Below are 20,456 nucleotides of genomic sequence, written 5' to 3' on the forward strand. Positions count from 1 at the left end.
CTTGCAATCTAGAGGAAAATACAGACCTGCATTAACGAAGTAAACCACTATTTTTAAACATCATCATGCATTTGGAGCAAGGTGTTATGAGAGAGCATAGGGGGCTACACCTACCAAGTATTGGGAAAGTTTGGACAAAACACTGTCTATGTTGAGTTGTAATGATTTGGAAGTTAGCCCAGCAGAGGGGGACAGGGATATGTGTATAACATGCAATGGGACTAGCATGTGAATGGAATGGCTAAGCTAAAGAGACACAGGTGGATTCAGGAAAATCCAAGTCCATTTAGCTGAAATAGAGTGGCTTGTGGGGGGTGGGGTTGAGAAAGGGTGGTGGGGCCTCAGTGAGAGAGGAAGGCTGGAAGGGAAGCAGGTGTTAAATCATGTCAAGTCTTATAACTATCTCAAGGAATTAGGGCTTTAGTGTGGGGGCAAATAGAGCAATTAATGGATACTGGGACAAATTTATTATCATCACAATCTCCTCCTTCATTATTGTCATCATCATTGGCATTATCATTTTTTTAAGATTTTACTTATTTATTTGACAGAGAGAGAGAGAGCACAAGCAGGGGGAGGGGCAGGCAGAGGGAGAGGGAGAAGCAGGCTCCCCGCTGAGGAAGGACCCCTGGGATCATGACCTGAGCCAAAGGCAGACGCCTAACCAACTGAGCCACCCAGGGGCCCCAGCATTATCATTTTTTGAACTCTTCCTGTGTGCCAGGCAATATTAAGTCCTTTCATGCATTTTTTTTTTTTTACTTTTCACTATGACCTTCCTTATAAGTACTATTAACATTTCTATTTTATTTTATTTTATTTTTAAAGATTTTATTTATTTGACAGAGAGACACAGCGAGAGAGGGAACACAAGCAGGGGGAGTGGGAGAGGGAGAGGGAGAAGCAGGCTTCCCGCTGAGCAGGGAGCCTGATGCGGGGCTTGATCCCAAAACCCTGGGATCATGACCCGAGCCGAAGGCAGATGCTTAACGACTGAGCCACCCAGGTGCCCCAACATTTCTTTCTTTCTTTCTTTTTTTAAATAAAGGAACAAGCAAGGGAATGTACTTAATTTTCTTGAGGCCAGAAGTTAGCAAGAAGCATAGCTGGAAATCCTGCCCAGGTTTTTCTGACGTCACCATCCCTGCCTCTCTGTTCTGCTGCTCTTCCCTAGAAAATGACTGCATCCCACAAGGAGCCCTCAGCCTGTAGTGTGCTGCAGAAGAATGTTTTAGATGAGAACGAAATAAAGTGGGGCTACTTAAAAGGTCATTGTTATTATGCAGGCATGAGATCGTGGACACTGGTGGTACGAATGGAGAAAAGTGGCCATATTCTAAAGATATCACAGAGGTAGAATAACCAGGCCTAGTGCCTAATTGGATGTGTGGAACAATATTTCTGGCTTGGAATATTGAATACACTTCAGGAAGTGTATTTATAAAATCTGCCTGGCTTATTGGTACTCTAAAAAGCAGGAATGCCAGAATAATTAAGCTTATACATTGCTGGTAGGATTGTAAACTGGTTCACCTTCTATGAAAGGCAATCTACCAGTTTCTTTAAAATTAAAAATATGCATAGATTTGACCCAGAAATTTTACTTCCAGGTATTTATCCACAAACATGCATTTACATTGTATCTTATATATAAGGATATATACTGCAACCTTGCATGTAATTGCAAATATCAGAAGCAAACTAAATCTCCTTTAGTATGAGATGAGCTAATAAATTAGGGTAAATCCATTCAGTGAAATGATTTACAACTCTTAGAGGTGATGAGGCATCTCTATGTGTGGACCCATAGGGAAATATTATATATAGGCTTATGATTACGCATGTATGTGAAAACACAAAGTGCCAAAGAAAGTGTGTATAATAGGCTACCATTTTGTGAAGACTAAGTAGATGGATAGATGGGGAGATGAGTAGATAGCTAGGAATAGTTTGGTATAGATAGAAATCCAGAGAATATCTCTATGAGGATAAAGATACTGGTAGTAATAATTGTAGTGAAGGAGATCTGACTGGATGGCTGGGACAGAGGATAGAAAAGGGAGAACTGTGTATCTTCATTGTATATCCTTTTGATTTTGCTCCATATGCATAAATTTATTATTTTAAAATTAACAAGATAATATAAATTATAAAAATTCAAGGCAGAACCCTCTTTTTAAAAATCTTATCTCTAGAGAAACATCTATAAGATAAAGGGAAAAGGCAAATTCTTAGCTTGGTTTTCTTGTTTATTTTAAGGATTTGTCCCTATATGTAACTAGAATTTTCACAAGAAAAAGAATATATTTCCCCAGTGAATGACTTATATTCTTCCAAATCTCTGGAGGTCCTGAAATTCATAATACAAATATGAGACTATAAGGAAAAAAGTTCATGTTCGAACCATTATTTTTCAGTCCTTCAAGTCATATTGCTGCTAAAGTATCACATTTTTGTCCACTAGTTCATTGACAGCTGGAGAGTACTGGTACTTATCTGGATGCTTTGGAGATTGAATATAAAAAATAATTTTTGACCTTTTAAACTTACAGTTTATTGAAGCAAGTAAAAATAACATACATGAAAAATTATGTACACATTTTTATGCTTAATATATTTTAATTACTAAATTGGATGTAAGTTCAGAAAGAGAGGAGATCAGAGAAGGCTGAGACTATGAGGCAAGAGTTCCTAGTATATGTGGGGCTTGTATTGATCCTTGAAGAATTTGGATACTTGCAATTAGAGAAGAAAGAAAACGTCAGGCCATAGATTAAGAATCAGAACTTTGTAGTCTAGTCAGGGCACAGGAATGAGCATTTGAGCATGCAAGCTCAACCAGAGTAGGGAAGCTAGGTTGGGAAATACTGGTATTAGTCCATAGGGAAACCAGAAAGCAAGGAAGAGGCCTTTGATCTGATAATAATAAGGAAACCATCCTGAAAAACTCAAAATGTTCTAGTATTTTTTTGATTATTCATTTTTCTAACATTTATTTTGAATATTTAGCATAAAAAGTTTTTTCTCTACTTAATGCGTTTTATTCTTCACTTTATGCCCATTATCGCTTATAATGCCCTTAGTGAAATTAAACAAAATCCAATGAACCATTGGTCTTACCCAGTTTGAAATTTTTCTATAATATTTAGTATCACCTTTTGACTCTACGCTCTCTTTTTTCTAGGCAAAGCAAGGGCACTTCACTATGGACACTCGATAGTGCATATGGTCAGAACCTTTAATCATTTTCATTCTTCTTCCAAATAATTTTTTATAGATTTACTGTCTTAAGTATGGAGTATATCAAAACATACGTTTATCATATGGCAGGTTATTTAAACTGATCTTCATGGAATTTTAACATCTTAAAGATACAAAATCATTTATGTATTCATGGGACTAAGTTATGAAAATTCTTTTTTTACTTAAGTAAAATCACTTTACATAAGTTCTTTCATGTTATATAACTAAATTGCAAGGTGTTTACAATAAAATGAACATATTTGAATGTGGTATTCCTTTCAGCTCAATTTGGAGCCCCAGATCTTATTCATGAATAAAATGATTAAAAGAATTATTTTGGTAAAATATAATCTCAATAATCCATTGTTGTGTTCAGGGGTTATTCACTTTTTCTCTTCTCTTCTCTTCCCTTCCCTTCTCTTCCCTTCCCTGCCCTGCCCTGCCCTGCCCTTCCCTTCCCTTTTCGTAGGCTCCAGGCCCAGCATGGAGCCGAGCACAGGGCTTGAACTCACAGTCCTGAGATCAAGATCTGAGTTGAGATCAAGGGTCAGACATTTAAGTGACTGAGCCACCCAGGTGCCCCAGGTTATTCACATTTTTAATGAATATGTCAAATGAGGGATCTTGTATTAAATTCACATACTATTTTCCTTAACGTTGTGCTAAAGGAGTGACCTCAAGAGAACAGTTGTACCTATGCTTATAACTTACAATCATGGCTGGGCATTCAGGCAAAGTCAAATCAATCCATATATTTTAAAAAGTTTTCCCTAATGTGAAAATACACTCTCTTTGTGACAGTGAGGCAGGTGGAGGCTGTTAGTAATGTTAGAATTTCGCCTGAAAGCTATAAATTCATACTTAAGTGTGGAGAATGCTGTTGGGATTTGCATAAAGATTGTGAATCATGGGGGCCCCTGGGTGGCTCACTTGGTTAAGCATTTGACCCTTGGTTTTGGCTCAGATCATGATCTCAGTGTCCTGGGATTGAACCTCGAGTCAGGCTCCGCGCTCAGCATGGAATCTGCTTTAGATTCTCTCTCCCTCTGCCCCTCCTGCTCATGCTCTCTCTCTCTCATAAATGAATAAATTCTTATAAAAAAAGATTATGAATCATCAAAATGTACAGAAAATTTAATCTCTCCTGAAAATCCTAAAGATATTTTCTTTGGAAAGGTTTCACTGGCAAGCAATGAATCATTTAGTGCCATTTAAAGGGAATAACAAGTCCACCTCTAAGGCCTTTGAAAACATCACATCATAGTCTTTTTTGTGTTACAAAATTTAGTAAACTTTATTGAATGTCTGGTGGGTATGTATGCTTGAAGAAATAAATTAGATAGTTATAGGATGCAAATAAAAATAAAAGATGATATAATACCAAAATAAATTCCAGAGTGATTATTGTAAATCATTATGAAGGGCCACTATGAATTTTTTTATGTTCATATATTTTATTCTTATAAATACCTAGGTATAAAATCAGAAAAAAAATGCAGTTTTCTAATATTTATTTTATAAGTCCACATTTAGTATAAACTTTTAAAAATCCAAGTTGGTAGTTGTTACAGGTAAAGGGCATTGAGAAAAGACTGTACTTTTTAACAACATTGCCAGCATCTTAGGAAATTTTCCTGAACTTTAAGGAATAAAAAAAAAAATACCCTCCCAAAGAAAAATTAAACCAGGCTGAGTTCAACAGGCAAGGAAAACTTAATTCAAGACTTTTGGAATAAGGGACAGTGACTGATCTCAATTCTGCTGAAACAGAGGACAGGAGGGTTTAAGTGCTAGAGTGAGCTAGTTGAAAAGTACTGGAGGATGTTAGGAGGAGGTTGCTCAATGTGATCAGGCCATCTGTGTTTGCTGATTGGTACTTAGAGAAGTTAGGCACTTATCCTCCCACAGAGACTGGGAGGTAGAGCACAATCTTTGATGGTTACATTTCCAATGGATGGAAGTCCTTAAGAAAGACATTACTGGGTTGTGCAACTGGCAATAAACTGATAGATTCTTATCTCAAAGGGGCAGAGAAAGAATTTACAATTGCAAGTTTTCTATAGTAAACACTATAAGAAAAGAGAGTTCAGGGGTCTAGAGTCAGGAAGAAGCCTGTCTAAAGTTGAGTCAGGCTGAAGGCAACAGTAAGAGGCTGTTTTGGTCAACCCTTCAGTTATATAAAGTTGCACCATATACATTGATAATACTTGGCCATTTTGACCTACAAAAACAATAGTTTCATATGGTTTGATCAAAGATCCTGAAATCAAATTTCTTCACATGTTATTCCTATATTCTTCAGAAGCAGGTACATCTGGAATTGTTGTTTTTAATTATATTCTTTCTCACTCTAAAAAAGACTTAGGGAGGGTTTTATATTTATTTACATGCATGTGTGCATATATATATATATGTATATATGTGCATATGTTTGTATATGTATGTGTGTTTATCAAAAACAGGTTAAAAATTAAACTTGCCCGAAAAGGGAAAAAAAGTTAGGATAAAAATGCAGACCTTGAAGCCTGGAATAGTTCTTAAAGAAATGTGACAAATTTGTTGCAGAGCTTCTCAGAAGTTAAAGCAAAGAAAGAAGCGTAATGTCCCCATAGGATTATAGCAACTCAGAATTTTAGAATAATAGTTTTCTTAGTGTTGAAACTTGGCACATTTTTGCTTCGAGTGCTCATAAGGGCAACATTTTTGTGTTGGTAAATATCCTGCTAAACCTTATAGCTGATTTCACAGGCCTGGATTTCACTTGTTTATTTATTATTATCTTTATTGACATCCCTCAATGCAAACTCTTGGCAAAACCCCAAAGTATAATTCAGTAAAAGTAATTTGGTTACATATTAAAATAATGACATCCAGATACACAGAATTCTAAAAATAGAATTAAGAATTAAGATTATCTAGAATGAATTATATCAGACAATAGTACATACATTTTTATTTATTTTTTCTTTTTTGGTAATCGAACGCTTGATAAGAATCAGGTAATACAGATTTTGAGAGTTTGAAGTTACCAATTTTGGGAGCAGAATTTGGAGTTCCTCTGTCCTTAACAGATGGAAGTCCATATGCTTTAACAATTAACCAAGGGCAGGGTGGACCTGAAAACCTCTTTGGGAATGTAAGGAGACCATTTAAGATATAGATCTTATAGCTGCTTACTCAACTGGCAGACAGGGTCTATTAAAATTAGAATCCATTAGAATTATGGTTATTTCTCTCTTCCCCTGTAGCTGCTCATATGCCCTTGTATATACTCAGCAGTTTTCAGAGTGCATTTTATTTTGTTTTATTTTTTAACATGATGATATCTATGTTAGACAGTAAATTCTTTATGTGCAAAGACCATATTTTATTAATCTTGTGTCCTTCATACTTAGTCTGGTAAATAATAGGGCACACAAAATATTTTGTTGGTTCTATGAATGATTTAAGAAAACTGAAGGACTTTGATGTTTAACGTTATATATCAAATATGTAAAATTACCAACAAACCACAGACTGATTGCACCTCACCTCTGCCCCACATTTGTCACTTTGCAGTAGGTACAGAATCATAAAATATTGTGAGTAAAAGTCACCGAGTCACAAACATAATGGCAGACAATGCTAGTTTTCTCCCAATACCCACTTTTATCCCCAGTTTCTAATAGACACCTTGGTTTGTAGCTGCCTAGAATAATGGCTTCATTTTCTAGTCTCCAATAGAATAAGAGTGGCCAAGTGACTAAGCTGTGTCCTGTGAAGTGCAAGGAGAAATGTCATGTGTAAATTTCAGAAAGCATCCTTCTTTCCTTCTTCTTCTTGCTGACTGGAACACAGAGACTCTCTGGAGCTCAGCAGCCACTTGGAACATGTAGGGGAACCACATGGTGAGAATGGTAGAATGACAAGAAGGAAGCCTCCATCTTGTGTGTTTATAGAATTGCTGTATCTTCTTTGGACTTCTTAAGACTCAAGATTTGTTTATAGGAGAGAGAAATAAACTGTCTTTTCTAAGCCACTCTGAGTTTGGGATTTTTTTTTTTTTAATTTGCAGCCAAACCTAATGTTAGTAGTTTGGTCCATATCTTCTTTAGAAATCCTTCCAAATCCCTAAGACTGGCTTTGCTCAGTCTTTTTGCTTCTATATACTCTGTGTAAACCTTTATTAGAAAACTTAGTCCATTTTATTATAATCATCTTTTTTACATAAAACATTCTTTGAAGGCAGAAACATGTCTTATTTGTGTGTCATTTATCCTTATCCCTGAACTGTAGCTGAGATAGTGTATGTACACATAGTATATCCTCAATGAATGTCTGTTTAATTGAACTGTACTGGGTTAATGACCTGAACTAAAGTCCCTAATACAGTACCACGGAGTTAATTGTGCCCTACAGAAATTTTGGTTCAAGATCATAGGACACACTGCAGAGTAGATGCTCATAAAAAGTGTGTGGAAAGGTTAGGTAAATACATACTGCCTTGCCTCCCACATGTTACTCAATAAAAATTCTCATTTGCTTAGAAGTAGTAGTGAATTATTATTATTTTTTTTTGTTACAGCTTTGGACATGATAATAATTTGTACCAAGGAGCTTTTTTTTTTTTTTTTTTTTTTTTAATGTGTGCTATGGCCAATTAGGATCTTTGTTTTGATCCTTTTAGTACAAGTATATAAAACTAATTTAGAGAGCATAACTGATTGACCATATGGAGAAAAAAATTGGTGCATCTAAAAACACATTCTGTTCTTTCCCTGTATTCTCTACTTCAGGGAATGAACATTGTATTAATCTTTAAACTTATTTTAAAGGTAAAGCATTCAGCTTATCATAGGGTTGATTTAATTTTATCTTTGGTTTATAATATGTCTTATATTTTGAGAAAAATGTATTTTTTGTGTGTCTTATACCATGACAAAACTATTGACCTGGATGAAATACGTTTGTGAAAAGTCATATAGACTGGGTTCTATAGATAACATTTTATTTCTTTTCTTTGTAGGTTATTTCAAACTGTAAGTGCATCATTCCAGCAGCAAAGCTAAAATTCCCAGTGGTCTTGTCTACTTGACCTACTCATTCCCTGTTCTGAAATCTAGAGAAAACTTCTCCACAAGACTCCTCCATAAATTGCTGCAATGTCTGTATCTAATTTATCGTGGTAAGTGAATTACCTTCTAACCTAATCCATATGCATGCACATCCTCAAGCAATATTTTGTGGGAAAATTGTACTGTCAGAACTGGAACAGAGAAAGAACTTGAAAAGTCTGGTTTCCAGAGATTGGTGTCCTGCGTTAAGGTAAGGAAAGCTACCTAGAATTTAAACTTTAACACTTTCAGTACTGTGATATCTGGGGACTCTGGAAAGGGTTCACGCCTTTTATGAATCCCAGTGACATCCCATGCCTTTCTTTCCAAACAACCTAGTGGAGAGATAAGTAGGAATCAAACACTCATTCAGTGGTCGTAGCTACTGTTATAATCCCAGCTACAGGAAGAACAGGCTGCAAGGGAAGCTTTAAGGATTGGCTAGGTATTTTCTCATCAGTACTTTTCTTCAGACTTTCTATTTCAACAAATCTACCCAAACTAAAGGGAATAGAACTCTAATATGGAAGAGAAAATTCCCTTATAGATTCATATCTTTAAATAGCTGGCATTCTGAATAATCTTTGACTTCCAGTTCATGTTTAAATGCTGTTTGTAATTTAAAATAAGAGGTATGAAGATTTTTTGGGCATATAATCAACAACTTTTCTATGGCAACAGAGAGCAATACTAGCAGGGATGAATTGGAAGCCATGTTTTTGGACTTTGGATTTTGTTTTTATAAATATGAAGAGGTGAATAAGTGATATGATACAAATTCACAGTATTCAATATGTGAGTATAAGAAAGACCTGGTAATATTGCCCATTTTCATAGGAGCCCATCTCATCCTTGTCTTTAATTTGTGCTGGAAATATAGATAGCATGAAAGACTGGTTTCTGCCACTTAGCTCCATCTGTTTATTTTTAGTTAAGTAAGCAATTTCTTTAGGGCAAAGGGTAGAATTATTTGTTTAGATTTAGAGTAGTGTTTCCAAAGGACCCAATTTTTATGGGCTCCCTAGAATATGTCCTTGGATTCCTACTGGGTGCTAAGGATCTCAGTTTGCAAAAAAATAAATGAATTAAAGAAGCTAAAATATATTCTGTAAAAATAAATGAAAAAACTATTATGTTATGAATTATTACTGTAAAACATTTTATATTATTAAAATAAAATCACCATTAAAATAAGAAAAAAATTCTATAGGGGCACCTGGGTGGCTCAGTTGTTAAGCATCTGCCTTCGGCTCAGGTCATGATCCCGGGGTCCTGGGATCGAGCTCTGCATCGGGCTTCCCTGCTCGGCGGAGAGCCTGCTTCTCCCTCTCCCACTCCCCCTGCTTGTGTTCCCTCTCTGGCTGTCTCTCTCTCTCTGTCAAATAAATAGGTAAAATCTTTAAAAAAAAAAAAGAAAAAGAAAAAAATTCTATAGAATGTGTGAACCCCTTTAAACCCCTGGAAGATATTTTTTTAAAAAGATTTTATTTATTTATTCGAGAGGGAGAGAGAAAGAGCACAAGCGGTTGTGGCGGGGGGTGGGGAAGAACAGAGGGATAGGGAGAAGCAGACTTCCCACTGAGCAGGGAGCCCAGCTCAGGGCTTGATCCCAGGACCTGGGGATGATGGCCTGAGCCAAAGACAGATGCTTAACCAACTGAGCCACCCAGGCGCCCCCAAGCCCCTGGAAAATATTAAGGACGCATTTATTTAAAGAAATTATATGCCTGGCAAATGCATGTGTTGGAGATGAATCTTCAAAAAGCCGGCTGCCTGCCAAAGAAGAAAGAAAAAGATGAAGGGGAAGGGACAGGAAGGAGAACGAGGAGGAGGAGGAGAATATAATAAGAAGAGACAAATAAGAAGCAGGAGAGGGTGGAGGAAATTAAAACACAGGTTTGATTGTCATATCTCAAGATAGGGTGTGGTGTGGCCTGGTTCCCAGAATCAGGACAGGGCAAACATTTGAAGCTGTCCTTGGTATGTATCTTGGCTAACAGCTGACTTGATGTGATGTAATGGTTTAGTCAAAGGCCATCCCTTCAATGTGATGTTAGGGCCATTCAAGACACAGTGAACTTCACAAAGAGAAGTGATTGTATGTTGTGGTTCCAGCCCAGTTGTCTAGCACAGCTCTTAGAATTTAGTAGCTATTCTATACATTTATGCTGTGCAAATGAGTGAAAAAATGCAAAATAGGTAATTCAATGGCAAATAAATAGTTTCATTCTAAAAAATTTTTTTGATTGTGGGATATCTTAAAGAATTTATATATCTGAAATTTGTTAGAATTCTTTCCATCTCAAAGGTACGAATTTTACAGAAATCTTGTAAAAGGTTTTTACAAGGGTCTGGCTCTCTGTTTTGAAATTCAGAAACTAAGACATGAAAATACTGACTGACATTGGAAGAGAAACTGGTTTGACAGATTATTAATTTAGAATAAGATATGTAACATTTAACTGCATGTGATGCTTGATTTGGCCTGACCAGTGCATTCTGTAACTGTGGTGGAAAACTTCATGGGACTCTAAGTCAGAGGACTGGCTGATGATCAAATAATCATTGCAAGGAGAGTCATATGCTTCCAGTGTTCAAGGAATCCAGCTAGGGACAGGGTACACCTGGGGCGATCTATCTGTCAATAAGGATGTATCTGCCAGACACTCCCATCTGTTTCTTAGGGCAGCTTCTTTATGTCTGGGAATTAGAGTAACACTGTCAGTCTTTATCTCTGTGATTCTTTTGAGTTCCACTTCTGCCAGACTCCCCTCTGTTTGGCTATGTCACTAATGTTAGCAGAGTTTATTGTCAAAATCCACTTGAATCTGTGAACCGTTTGGTCTGCTTACCATGACATTGTACATATCTAACCATATCCATGAGGTGATTTTAAAAGTTGACTCTGAGGCTTAATGGAAAGGGGGTGCCTAATTGTGATCCCTGCATGCAATTGAAGAATTTAGAAATTCATGTTAACAACTATCCAAGCAATCCTCCCAGCTTTTAAATACCCAGTATAGGAAAATTATCTTTTTTGCATATTAAAAGAAACTTCCTTGCTCTAGTAGTTATGGGTATGACATTTGAAAAAAATATAAAATAATTTGGCCCTTTCATACAGAATCTCAAAAAGAAATACAATCTAGGAAATGTCCAAATTTCTGGGAAACTGTGCAGTGCCAATCAAGTAAGGAGAGTGGTAGGAATTGATTATAAGAATCACATGGTAACATACAACAGATGTTTCATGAATCTTCCTGTTCAGTAAATAATTACCAGAGGGAGGCAATGATTGAATTGACTTTGGTTGAGATAGAGACAAAGGAATGTACAGAATCAATTGCAGAGATCTATGAACAGGTGACAGATTGCAGGCTATGATCTGAGGGAAAGAATTGTTGCTGGTAGCAGAGGTAATTAACAGGAGATATGAGGAAGCAGAGAGAGTTGAAAAAGAGTCCTATTTCTATAGCACAAAGAGGGAAATGGTGTGATACCAAGGGGTATTTGAAAGGACTTTTAGTGCTTCTTCCCTGATGATCATCTTCAACCTGTCTGTTTTTTAATATTTTCATAAGATTATATGTAATATAAATATATAATGTATGTTTATATAACATATATGTATATAATGTTTCAAAACATTTGTTTCAAAACATTCAATTTTTATGACATGAAAGCTAAGTAAATATTATCAAGAGTGAACATTTACATGGCATTTACCTTGTACCAGACACATTTTTAGACGCTTTGTGGATATTAACCCACATACTCCTCACACAACCTTATTAGAAATGTAGCATTGCTATTTGCATTTCCACAAGTGAGAATTTAAGCACAGAAACTTTAGTAGAAAGTTGCCCAATATGACACAGCCACTAAGTAGCAGAGTTAGGAAATGAACGCAGGCAGCCGGTTGGTACCCCTAACCACTTAACTGCCCATACAAAACAAACACTACCTGGTAAAGCGATACCTTTGCTTTTTGTGTGTGGCTTCCAAACAAGTGCCCTGGTTCCCATCTCCAACCAGAATGTTTCTCTTAATTTCCTCAAATATAGGTATCCTGGGGCCTCTCCTGGAAGGAAGTGAATATCTGGACCTGGGAACACTATCAGGCATTAGAATAGTATTGAGGGTAGAGTGGGGGTAGTGGATGAGCGCCCTAATTTCCTAGAGGAGGTAAAGAGGTTGTTGCCATCAGAAACTTAGGTGAACCTTCCACATTATATAAGGTGAGCTATCTAAACAACAAAATATAAATCTTAGTTCTACTTGTCATGTGACAGGCTGGGAATTGTCAGGTTTTCATCATGATACAGAAGAAGCACAACAGAAAGATATCCGTACTTTGCTATAATTCAACTAAAATGACTCTTCCATTGCCCATCTCATAGAGACCCTCCACTACTAAATCAGGTACTTTCTACTCCCTTGGCCCTATTGCACCCTTAGTTTCCATTGTATTAGTGTTACTGTACATATGTTAACCAGTATTCAGAGAGTGATCCTAGTGGTGGCTTAACTGATTTTGCCAAATGCCATCTTTTTGACACCAAATTGTTTTTTGTTATGATGCCTGTGCACATTTCAGCTTTTGTTCACAGCATCTTAAAGACTGTGGCACCTGATAGGGGTGAAGGTAATTGAACTAGAGCCAGGTATGGGAGAAAGAAGACCCTGGATGAATGAAAGTAAGAGGCAAGGAGCCAGTCAAAATCTATTGAGCATCTGTAATGTGCTGTGCCCTAGGCTTACTACAGGGATGCTGTCTTAATGGGAAGCAATGATGACTCTTATAGGAGCTCATCTCCTAGCCAAGAAGACTAAGTAATCAAATAACTGACTTAATGTAGTAAGTGCTCTAAAAGGTACATCCATGGCGGGGCACCCGGGGGGCTCAGTCTGTTGAGCTGCCGACTCTTGGTTTCAACTCAGGTGGTGATCTCAGGGTGGTGGGATTGAGCCCTGCGTCAGGCTCCGCGCTCAGCGGGGAGCCTGCTTCAGGATTCTCTCTTTCCTTCTGCCCTTTCCCTCATGGTCTCACCCTTTCTCTGAGATAAATAAATCTTTAAAAAAATAAATAAAAATAAGTAAAAAGTATGTCCAGGGTGTTTGGGGAAACAAAATGGTTATTTGTTTCTCCTGCAAGGGAAGAAATGGCTTATTTTTTAGGAGTGCAAATATGTCTCTTGCATTTACTGCTAAAAATAAAGGAGTATGCTAATTATGGAGAGTCAAACACTATAGAAAAATATAAAGCAGCAATAAGAAATGATCAAAATCCTACCATACGTAGAAAGCCACAGTTATAAATGCTGAGATATATTCTTTTCTACTTATACTCACAAAGTTTTGCAAAACTGAACTCAAACCATGCATTATATTTTGCCATCTTCTGTTTTCACTTTGTAATTTCCATGGTCATCTCTCTGATGGATATAAAGCAACAGCATCATGTGTAAAGGCTGGGTCACATTGTACGCCAGTAGCGTTATTTATTTCACTCATTTAGATTGGACCTTTTCTAATTTTCACTTTTTACTATTGTAAGTACTCCTGTTGGGAGGAAAATTATTAACTACTGCTGGGTCACAAGGTTCTGTGTCATTCAGAGCACCTGATGAGGCCCTATGTTGTTAGCTCTCTGGATTGCAGACATCAAGGCTAGGGAGAAAATACGTGTTTCTGAGAAAGTGTCTTATCAACTCATCTTTTTTACTTTAGAAAAGGACCTGTATTATACACTAACTATTTTACCAGATTAGTTCCTTATAAATACTGAAGATGTGCTAATTGTCAAGGAAATATTTACTTAGAGCTGATGAATAGAGTTCTATTAAAAGTCAACAAACCATTCCATCATGGATGCCCATAGATTGGAAATACAGTAAAGTCTGAATTGTGTAAGTTATTGATGTATTGACTAAATTTAGAAGTGGTAAATGGTCTTTATTGAATATGCTTATAGTATAAAATATTATTATGAATGCTGGCAAGTTCAGTAACGCTCTCTAATAAGAGGTGAAAACTAATTTGACTTATCTTCTTTATCCAAAACTAATAGTGTGTTAGAACCCTAGAAATGAGAAAGATGCAAAATTAGAAGTGTAGATACTTTGTCAGATTATTCACATTATAATATTTTTATTTAAGTTCTTTAATGAATACAAGAAAAAGTGAATCCCTCTATATCATTCTTTGGCACCAGTATTTAGGAGGAAAAAAAGATTCTGGAGAGACAGAAACAGTCTATTTGTATTAAAGATGGGGGAAAGTCAGAATCTTTTCTCAAAGGTTGCCTTAACCACTATTCTGCAAACTACTTTTCCTATTTGCACTGTTAAATGGCAGGCTCTCAGGGGCAATATTTGCAGTGGCAGAGGAAGTAGAGACTTGAATTACCTCTTTTTAAAGGGCTCAGAACTCACAGTGGGGAGAAATGTGGGTCAGTAGAGAGATTGCAAAGGGAAATTTTTTACCCTGAGTTGTATAGTAAAGGGTAAAAGTCAGAATTGTCAACAGTCTGTTACTGGAAGAGAGAGAGAAAGAGAGAGAGAGAAATTTAGACATTAAAAAAAGCTAATATTTCTAATTAAAAAAAGATGAGGCTTTCTGAGCGATAGGAAAAGCTTAGGTGGCGAAATACTGTATTACCCAGAATGGTAAGCGCATGTTGAATGAATGACTATTATATTAAGGTGCTGAGAAGAGAGGGTGGGTTTGAGAGCCTAAAATTTAAGAATCCTCATATGAGTGGGGATGTTCAGCTTGTAAAGGAGTAGATCCAGAACACAGAAGAGTAAGTTGAGTTTAGGAGAGACTAAAGAGCAGATGACCTAGAGAAGAAGAGGAGAGAATAAAATAGCCAAAATGAAAACTCAAGAGGAATAAAAATATGTCTCCAAAATCACATAACACTTTAAGTGTGGTGATTCGTATGAAAGTCAGTTTACCGAATTCTGAAAAATTTTAGTATGTCTTTCTAGTCATAATATGCCTTTTCAAATGGGGTGGGAGGGATGGGGTGGCTGGGTGATAGACATTGGGGAGGGTATGTGCTATGGTGAGCGCTGTGAATTGTGTAAGACTGTTGAATCACAGACCTGTACCTCTGAAACAAATAATACAGTATATGTTAAAAAAAAAAAAGAAGAAGAAGGTAACAGGAGGGGAAGAATGAAGGGGGGAAATTGGAGGGGGAGACGAACCATGAGAGACGATGGACTCTGAAAAACAAACTGAGGGTTCTAGAGGGGAGGGAGGTGGGGGAATGGGTTAGCCTGGTGATGGGTATTAAGGAGGGCACGTTCTGCATGGAGCACTGGGTGTTATACACAAACAATGAATCATGGAACACTACATCAAAAACTAATGATATAATGTATGGTGATTAACATAACATAATAATAAAAAAAAAAAGAAAAAGAAAGAAATCCCTTCATTATTAATACGATTGATCCTATTTTGATTTGGGCTTGACACTTTAAGTAAACAGATTATATTTTTAGTATCCCTGATCATGTTTGGCCTTGAGCTATGTGCCTTTAGAAATGGCTTTTTAAAAAGTTAAACATTTATAGGAAACCTGGATATTTTTCTCCCTATATCAACCTCAAATTCTTTCTCCTTGAATAATCAAATAATTAGTAAAACAGATTTTTATTTTTGTTCTTAAACATTAATGCCAACTAGACATGAATCACATTTTCAAGAAAATTGGTAAATTTTGGTCAGCTTAGAGGAGTTTGTTTTCTTGTGGAGATAATGAATTTGGGTTTGCAGGTTCAATTCCCACAGAGACCAATTAGTTCTACTCTCTTCCCTGGCCAAAGCCTACACCTGTAACCTTGACCAGCCCTCCTTCCCAAACTTGCCATTGGTCACAAGTCATTAGGAACAGGTGATTGATTATTAGTAATTTACAGTTAGTATTGGAAAAATATATTTATACACTAAAGTCAAGTGCTCTTCAGGGATTGATAATGGGCCCTATTATCTTCCTTTTGAATGTCATCCAGGTCTATAAACCTGCTTTGAAATGTCTTTTCATCATTCTCAGAGGAATCATAATTTACTTTCTTGTGGAAGAACTACAATGAATAATTACAGCAATATTTCTTTAGACTGTAGAAGATTTAACATAAAACTGGGCAGTCCATTTCAACCCTTAAAGGCTAGAGTTACTAAACACTAGCCCTTTTTGGACTTGAATAATTAATATAAAGGCCAGTGAATGGTCTATGAGATAATTTTAATTATAAAAGTTACATATGTAACTTTTAGGTATGTTATTTTCAGTATGGTCAAAACTAAATTTAAGATGTAATCTTAAACATCATTTGCTGTTGGTGCATAAAATTTTCAGTGATCATTTCATCCTGGTATATAACCCCCCCATTATCTTTTTTGTTTGTTTGCTTATTGGATTTTATTTTTTGTTTTTAAGATTGTAAAGAGAGTCTACCTTGATTTTAAAACTATTGCAGTGTAATTGAGGAAAAGAAAACACTTTTCAGCTCGAATGGATGGTCACTAAAAGGGTTAGATGTATTCATTTATACTTGCTTTTATGTTCTTTTTTAAAGAATAGGTTTGTTGTTATAAGTTTTATAGGACTTTAAAAGTAATTCCTGTGTGGTTAGAGAAATGGATTAGGTATAGTTTAGTTTTATCTAGACTAGCAGTACATTATTTTTATGTAAATTAGAAAATATTTTCTTACATTTATATTCATTCATGTCTTCATTCAACAAACACTTTTCAGTGCCTACAATGTGTAGTTTTCAACGCTGTGGATAGAATAGAATGATGAATGCAACAGAGGTCCCCACTTTCATTAAGCTTACATTCTAGTGCTGAAGACAGATATAAATTGATAAGCAAGTATCAGATAGTGATAAATATTTTGAAGAATAACCCAGCAGAATAAAAAGATAGAGTGATGGTGGGGAACTGGCCAAGGAAAGCCTCTTGAGCAAGGTGACATTTAAGCAGAGAGGGAATAAGCAATGTAAGTCTTAGCAGAAAACCATTTCAGGTAGAGAAACAGGAAGGACAAAGGCTCTGAGACTGAAATGTACCTGTTGTGTTTGAGGAAACATCAAGGAAGCTGGTTTGGTAGAAACAGCCAGGAGAAGGGAGAGTCCCAGGAACTGAGCTTGTAGAGGTAGCAAGGGGACATGTAGATCATGAGAAACACTGGATTATATTCTAAATGTGATAGGAAACTTTGCCCTCACTGACCAGATTACAGGAGAAAATTCATCTAAAATGTAAATTCAGTGAAATTTAGTAATGGGAAGAATTGAGTGTTGAGAGCAGAGTGTTGATCTTATTTCTATTTCAAAAGGACCTCTCTGTGATCTTCAAATTATATGAAAGCAATTCATATTGTATTCTTAATATAAACACTCAGCAGATGATTAGTAAGAAAGAATGTTATGTAATACACTGTAATAATGAAAGAAAAAAAGTAAATGAAAAACCTTTTTCATGAATGTAGCCTGTGTCTCATTTATCATCCATTTTAAAAGATTCAACAAATCTGATACATCTGAATAATTAGGGACATTATATAAAAGATACAATAGAAATATTCTATATTCCGTTAAGGAGTTTTAGAGATCAATGAATGTTTTTGTAAATTGTGGAAATTGAGAATATATTGTCCAACTTACAGTTCACATTTATTTATTTATTTATTTATTTTAAAGATTTTATTTATTTATTTGACAGAGAGAGAGACAGCGAGAGAGGGAACACAAGCAGGGGGAGTGGGAGAGGGAGAAGCAGGTTTCCCGCCGAGCAGGGAGCCCGATGCGGGGCTCGATCCCAGGACCCTGAGATCATGACCTGAGCCGAAGGCAGACGCTTAATGACTGAGCCACCCAGGCGCCCCGAGTTCACATTTATTTTTAAATCTCTCACCATCATAAACTTTAAGGCTACTTCCAATATATGAACATAAAAGTTCATTAATCAATGAAGTGTCTTCTCCATACTGGTTGTTTAATGTAAGTGTGGTTTTAGTGAGGAACCAGATGTCATAGAGCATCAGTCCAAGTGCTAACATGTGTTCTAGAGAGAATGCTGCCATGACATTACCATGTGTCCTTCCTTGGAAAAGAAATTCACCTTTATTCTAAGACTATTACCTTTCTACACTTTTTGTGATAAAATATGGTTTCTTTTATGGCACTGATTATAGATAGAAGTTAGGTTATTTCTTTTATGTCTTTACTTGGCAAAATAAAAGTTGGAAACACAACATTGATCCCACGCCTCTCCCATCATGTGTGTGTTAATTTAATTGGACTATAAAATCAAGAAGTCTGGGACTTCTGGTGGACTGGGAATTTTTTCAAACCGGCTCCAATCCAGGATATTAATTGTCAATGGTACATGATCCAGATCAGAGAAGAAATCATCCATGGATATCTGCCACCTTCATTTGGCACTATGGGGTTGTAGATTCAGTGATTGAGAAAGCTTACAAATGACTTAATTACCTACAATGGGATAAAATGGTCTCACAAGAATATAATAATTGTTTTTTTACTAGACCTGGGCAAACTCCTGCCTATGTAAGGAGACGTGGCTAATCCGTCCTTCTTGGAGGCATCATTATCATGTGTGGTCCAGGAAGTCCCTCTGTGGGGTTATAATGACTTCTCTCCTGCTGTTTATTTTTAGTCATGTTTAACATTTGTGTATTTCCTTCTCTTTTTAATAATTACATTTTCTTTATCAGATAGTGTTACAGTTTTCCTACTGGTGATTCAGCAAACTCATTTTTTATTATGGGCAAAATCTGTTCATTGCTCAATGCTGTTTGTTAAGTCTCCTCCCAAGTAATAAGACTATTTATATTTCATAATAAGTAGCCTTGAGCCTTCGAATGTGTTTTGATTCCCCAGAATTTGGAAAGTCAAATGCTCTCACATTCACATTTGCAGAGGTCACATCGATATTTGGTTAGATGAAACTATTAATTATAGATACCAAGTTGAACTCAAGTGAAAATTTTCCTTTCATCTCGGTCTGCTTAGATAAAATGGTGCTTGAATTTACAATGTCATTGCTAAGTTAGTATTCAGAGCAGCTGAGCACCAGCAACAGAGACAGAATACCCTCCCCTGCAAGAGCCAGTGCACCAGGACTCCGCGCTGCCGCTGAGAGCTTGTGGTAGAAGCCTGAAGTTCTGAGACATTGACCATCTTTTCTGACTGATAAATTTCATGTAGGAGGGCTAGTATTGTTCCAGATGGTTTTTCAGCTTTATACATACTAGCTTCGTAGACTCCTGCTGTAATCAAAAATTGGTTTTACTCCAACATTTGACAAAAAAATTAGATGAAGTTAACTACTCTTCAGTTTTAGATTACTGATACAAAGCGCTTTCATGATTATGACAGAAAAAGTGGAAATTCAAACTAAGTGGTGTCCTTGGATGCATTTTCATTTAGACCTTTTCCCTGAGGTTTTTATAATATCATGAAATTGCATTCAGATATAGAATTTGCATACAATCAGGCTCATTGAAATTTAGATGATCCCCTTCAATCCATAATATTCTTTTTAGTGTTTTTTTTTTCCTTTTTCAAGTTTTTATTTAAATTCCAGTTAGTTAGCATACAGTGTAATATTAGTTTCAGGTATAGAGTTTAGTGATTTATCACTTACATACAACACCCAGTGCTCATCACAAGTGCCCTCCTCAATACCCATCACCTTTTTACCCCATCCCTCACCCACCGCCCCTCCAGCAACCCTCAGTTTCTTCTCTCAAATTAAGAGTCTCTTAGGTTTGCCTCTCTCTTTTTTTCTTTTTAGTGTTTTTATGGAAAACTAGCTAGATATTTGAAGTGACTGTAAGAATGATGATATGAAAAGATTTAAAAGGCACCTATTAATTTGCTTTCATGGTGAGAGCTTTCATTATGTTTATTACTTTTAGGTTCTTACAAACTGAATAAGAGAAAGTAATTTTCTTGAAGTGAGAATTTGCTTGATATCCCTCCATATTTTTTCCAAATTTGGCATTTGGAGAATAAAACAGACATATAAAATGCTTACTATATTTGACAAGTTGTAAATATGATCGATTGAAGGTAA

The 20,456-nt window shown here is 36.2% G+C and overlaps 1 protein-coding gene across 1 annotated transcript in view; it reads left to right on the forward strand.

The window, feature by feature from the left end:
- Nucleotides 1–8,415: 8,415 nt before the first annotated feature.
- The window catches only part of LOC116639575 (oxidation resistance protein 1-like), a 144,780-nt gene continuing 132,739 nt past the window's right edge, over nucleotides 8,416–20,456 (forward strand). The window contains exon 1 of the mRNA XM_032416099.1: nucleotides 8,416–8,547. Coding sequence (XP_032271990.1) covers nucleotides 8,438–8,547 — 110 coding nt within the window. The 5' untranslated portion in view covers nucleotides 8,416–8,437. The remainder of the gene's footprint in view (nucleotides 8,548–20,456) is intronic.

The sequence above is a fragment of the Phoca vitulina genome, unplaced genomic scaffold, assembly GCF_004348235.1.
Source record: "Phoca vitulina isolate PV1807 unplaced genomic scaffold, GSC_HSeal_1.0 scaffold18, whole genome shotgun sequence".
NCBI classification, from domain to species: Eukaryota; Metazoa; Chordata; class Mammalia; order Carnivora; family Phocidae; genus Phoca; species Phoca vitulina.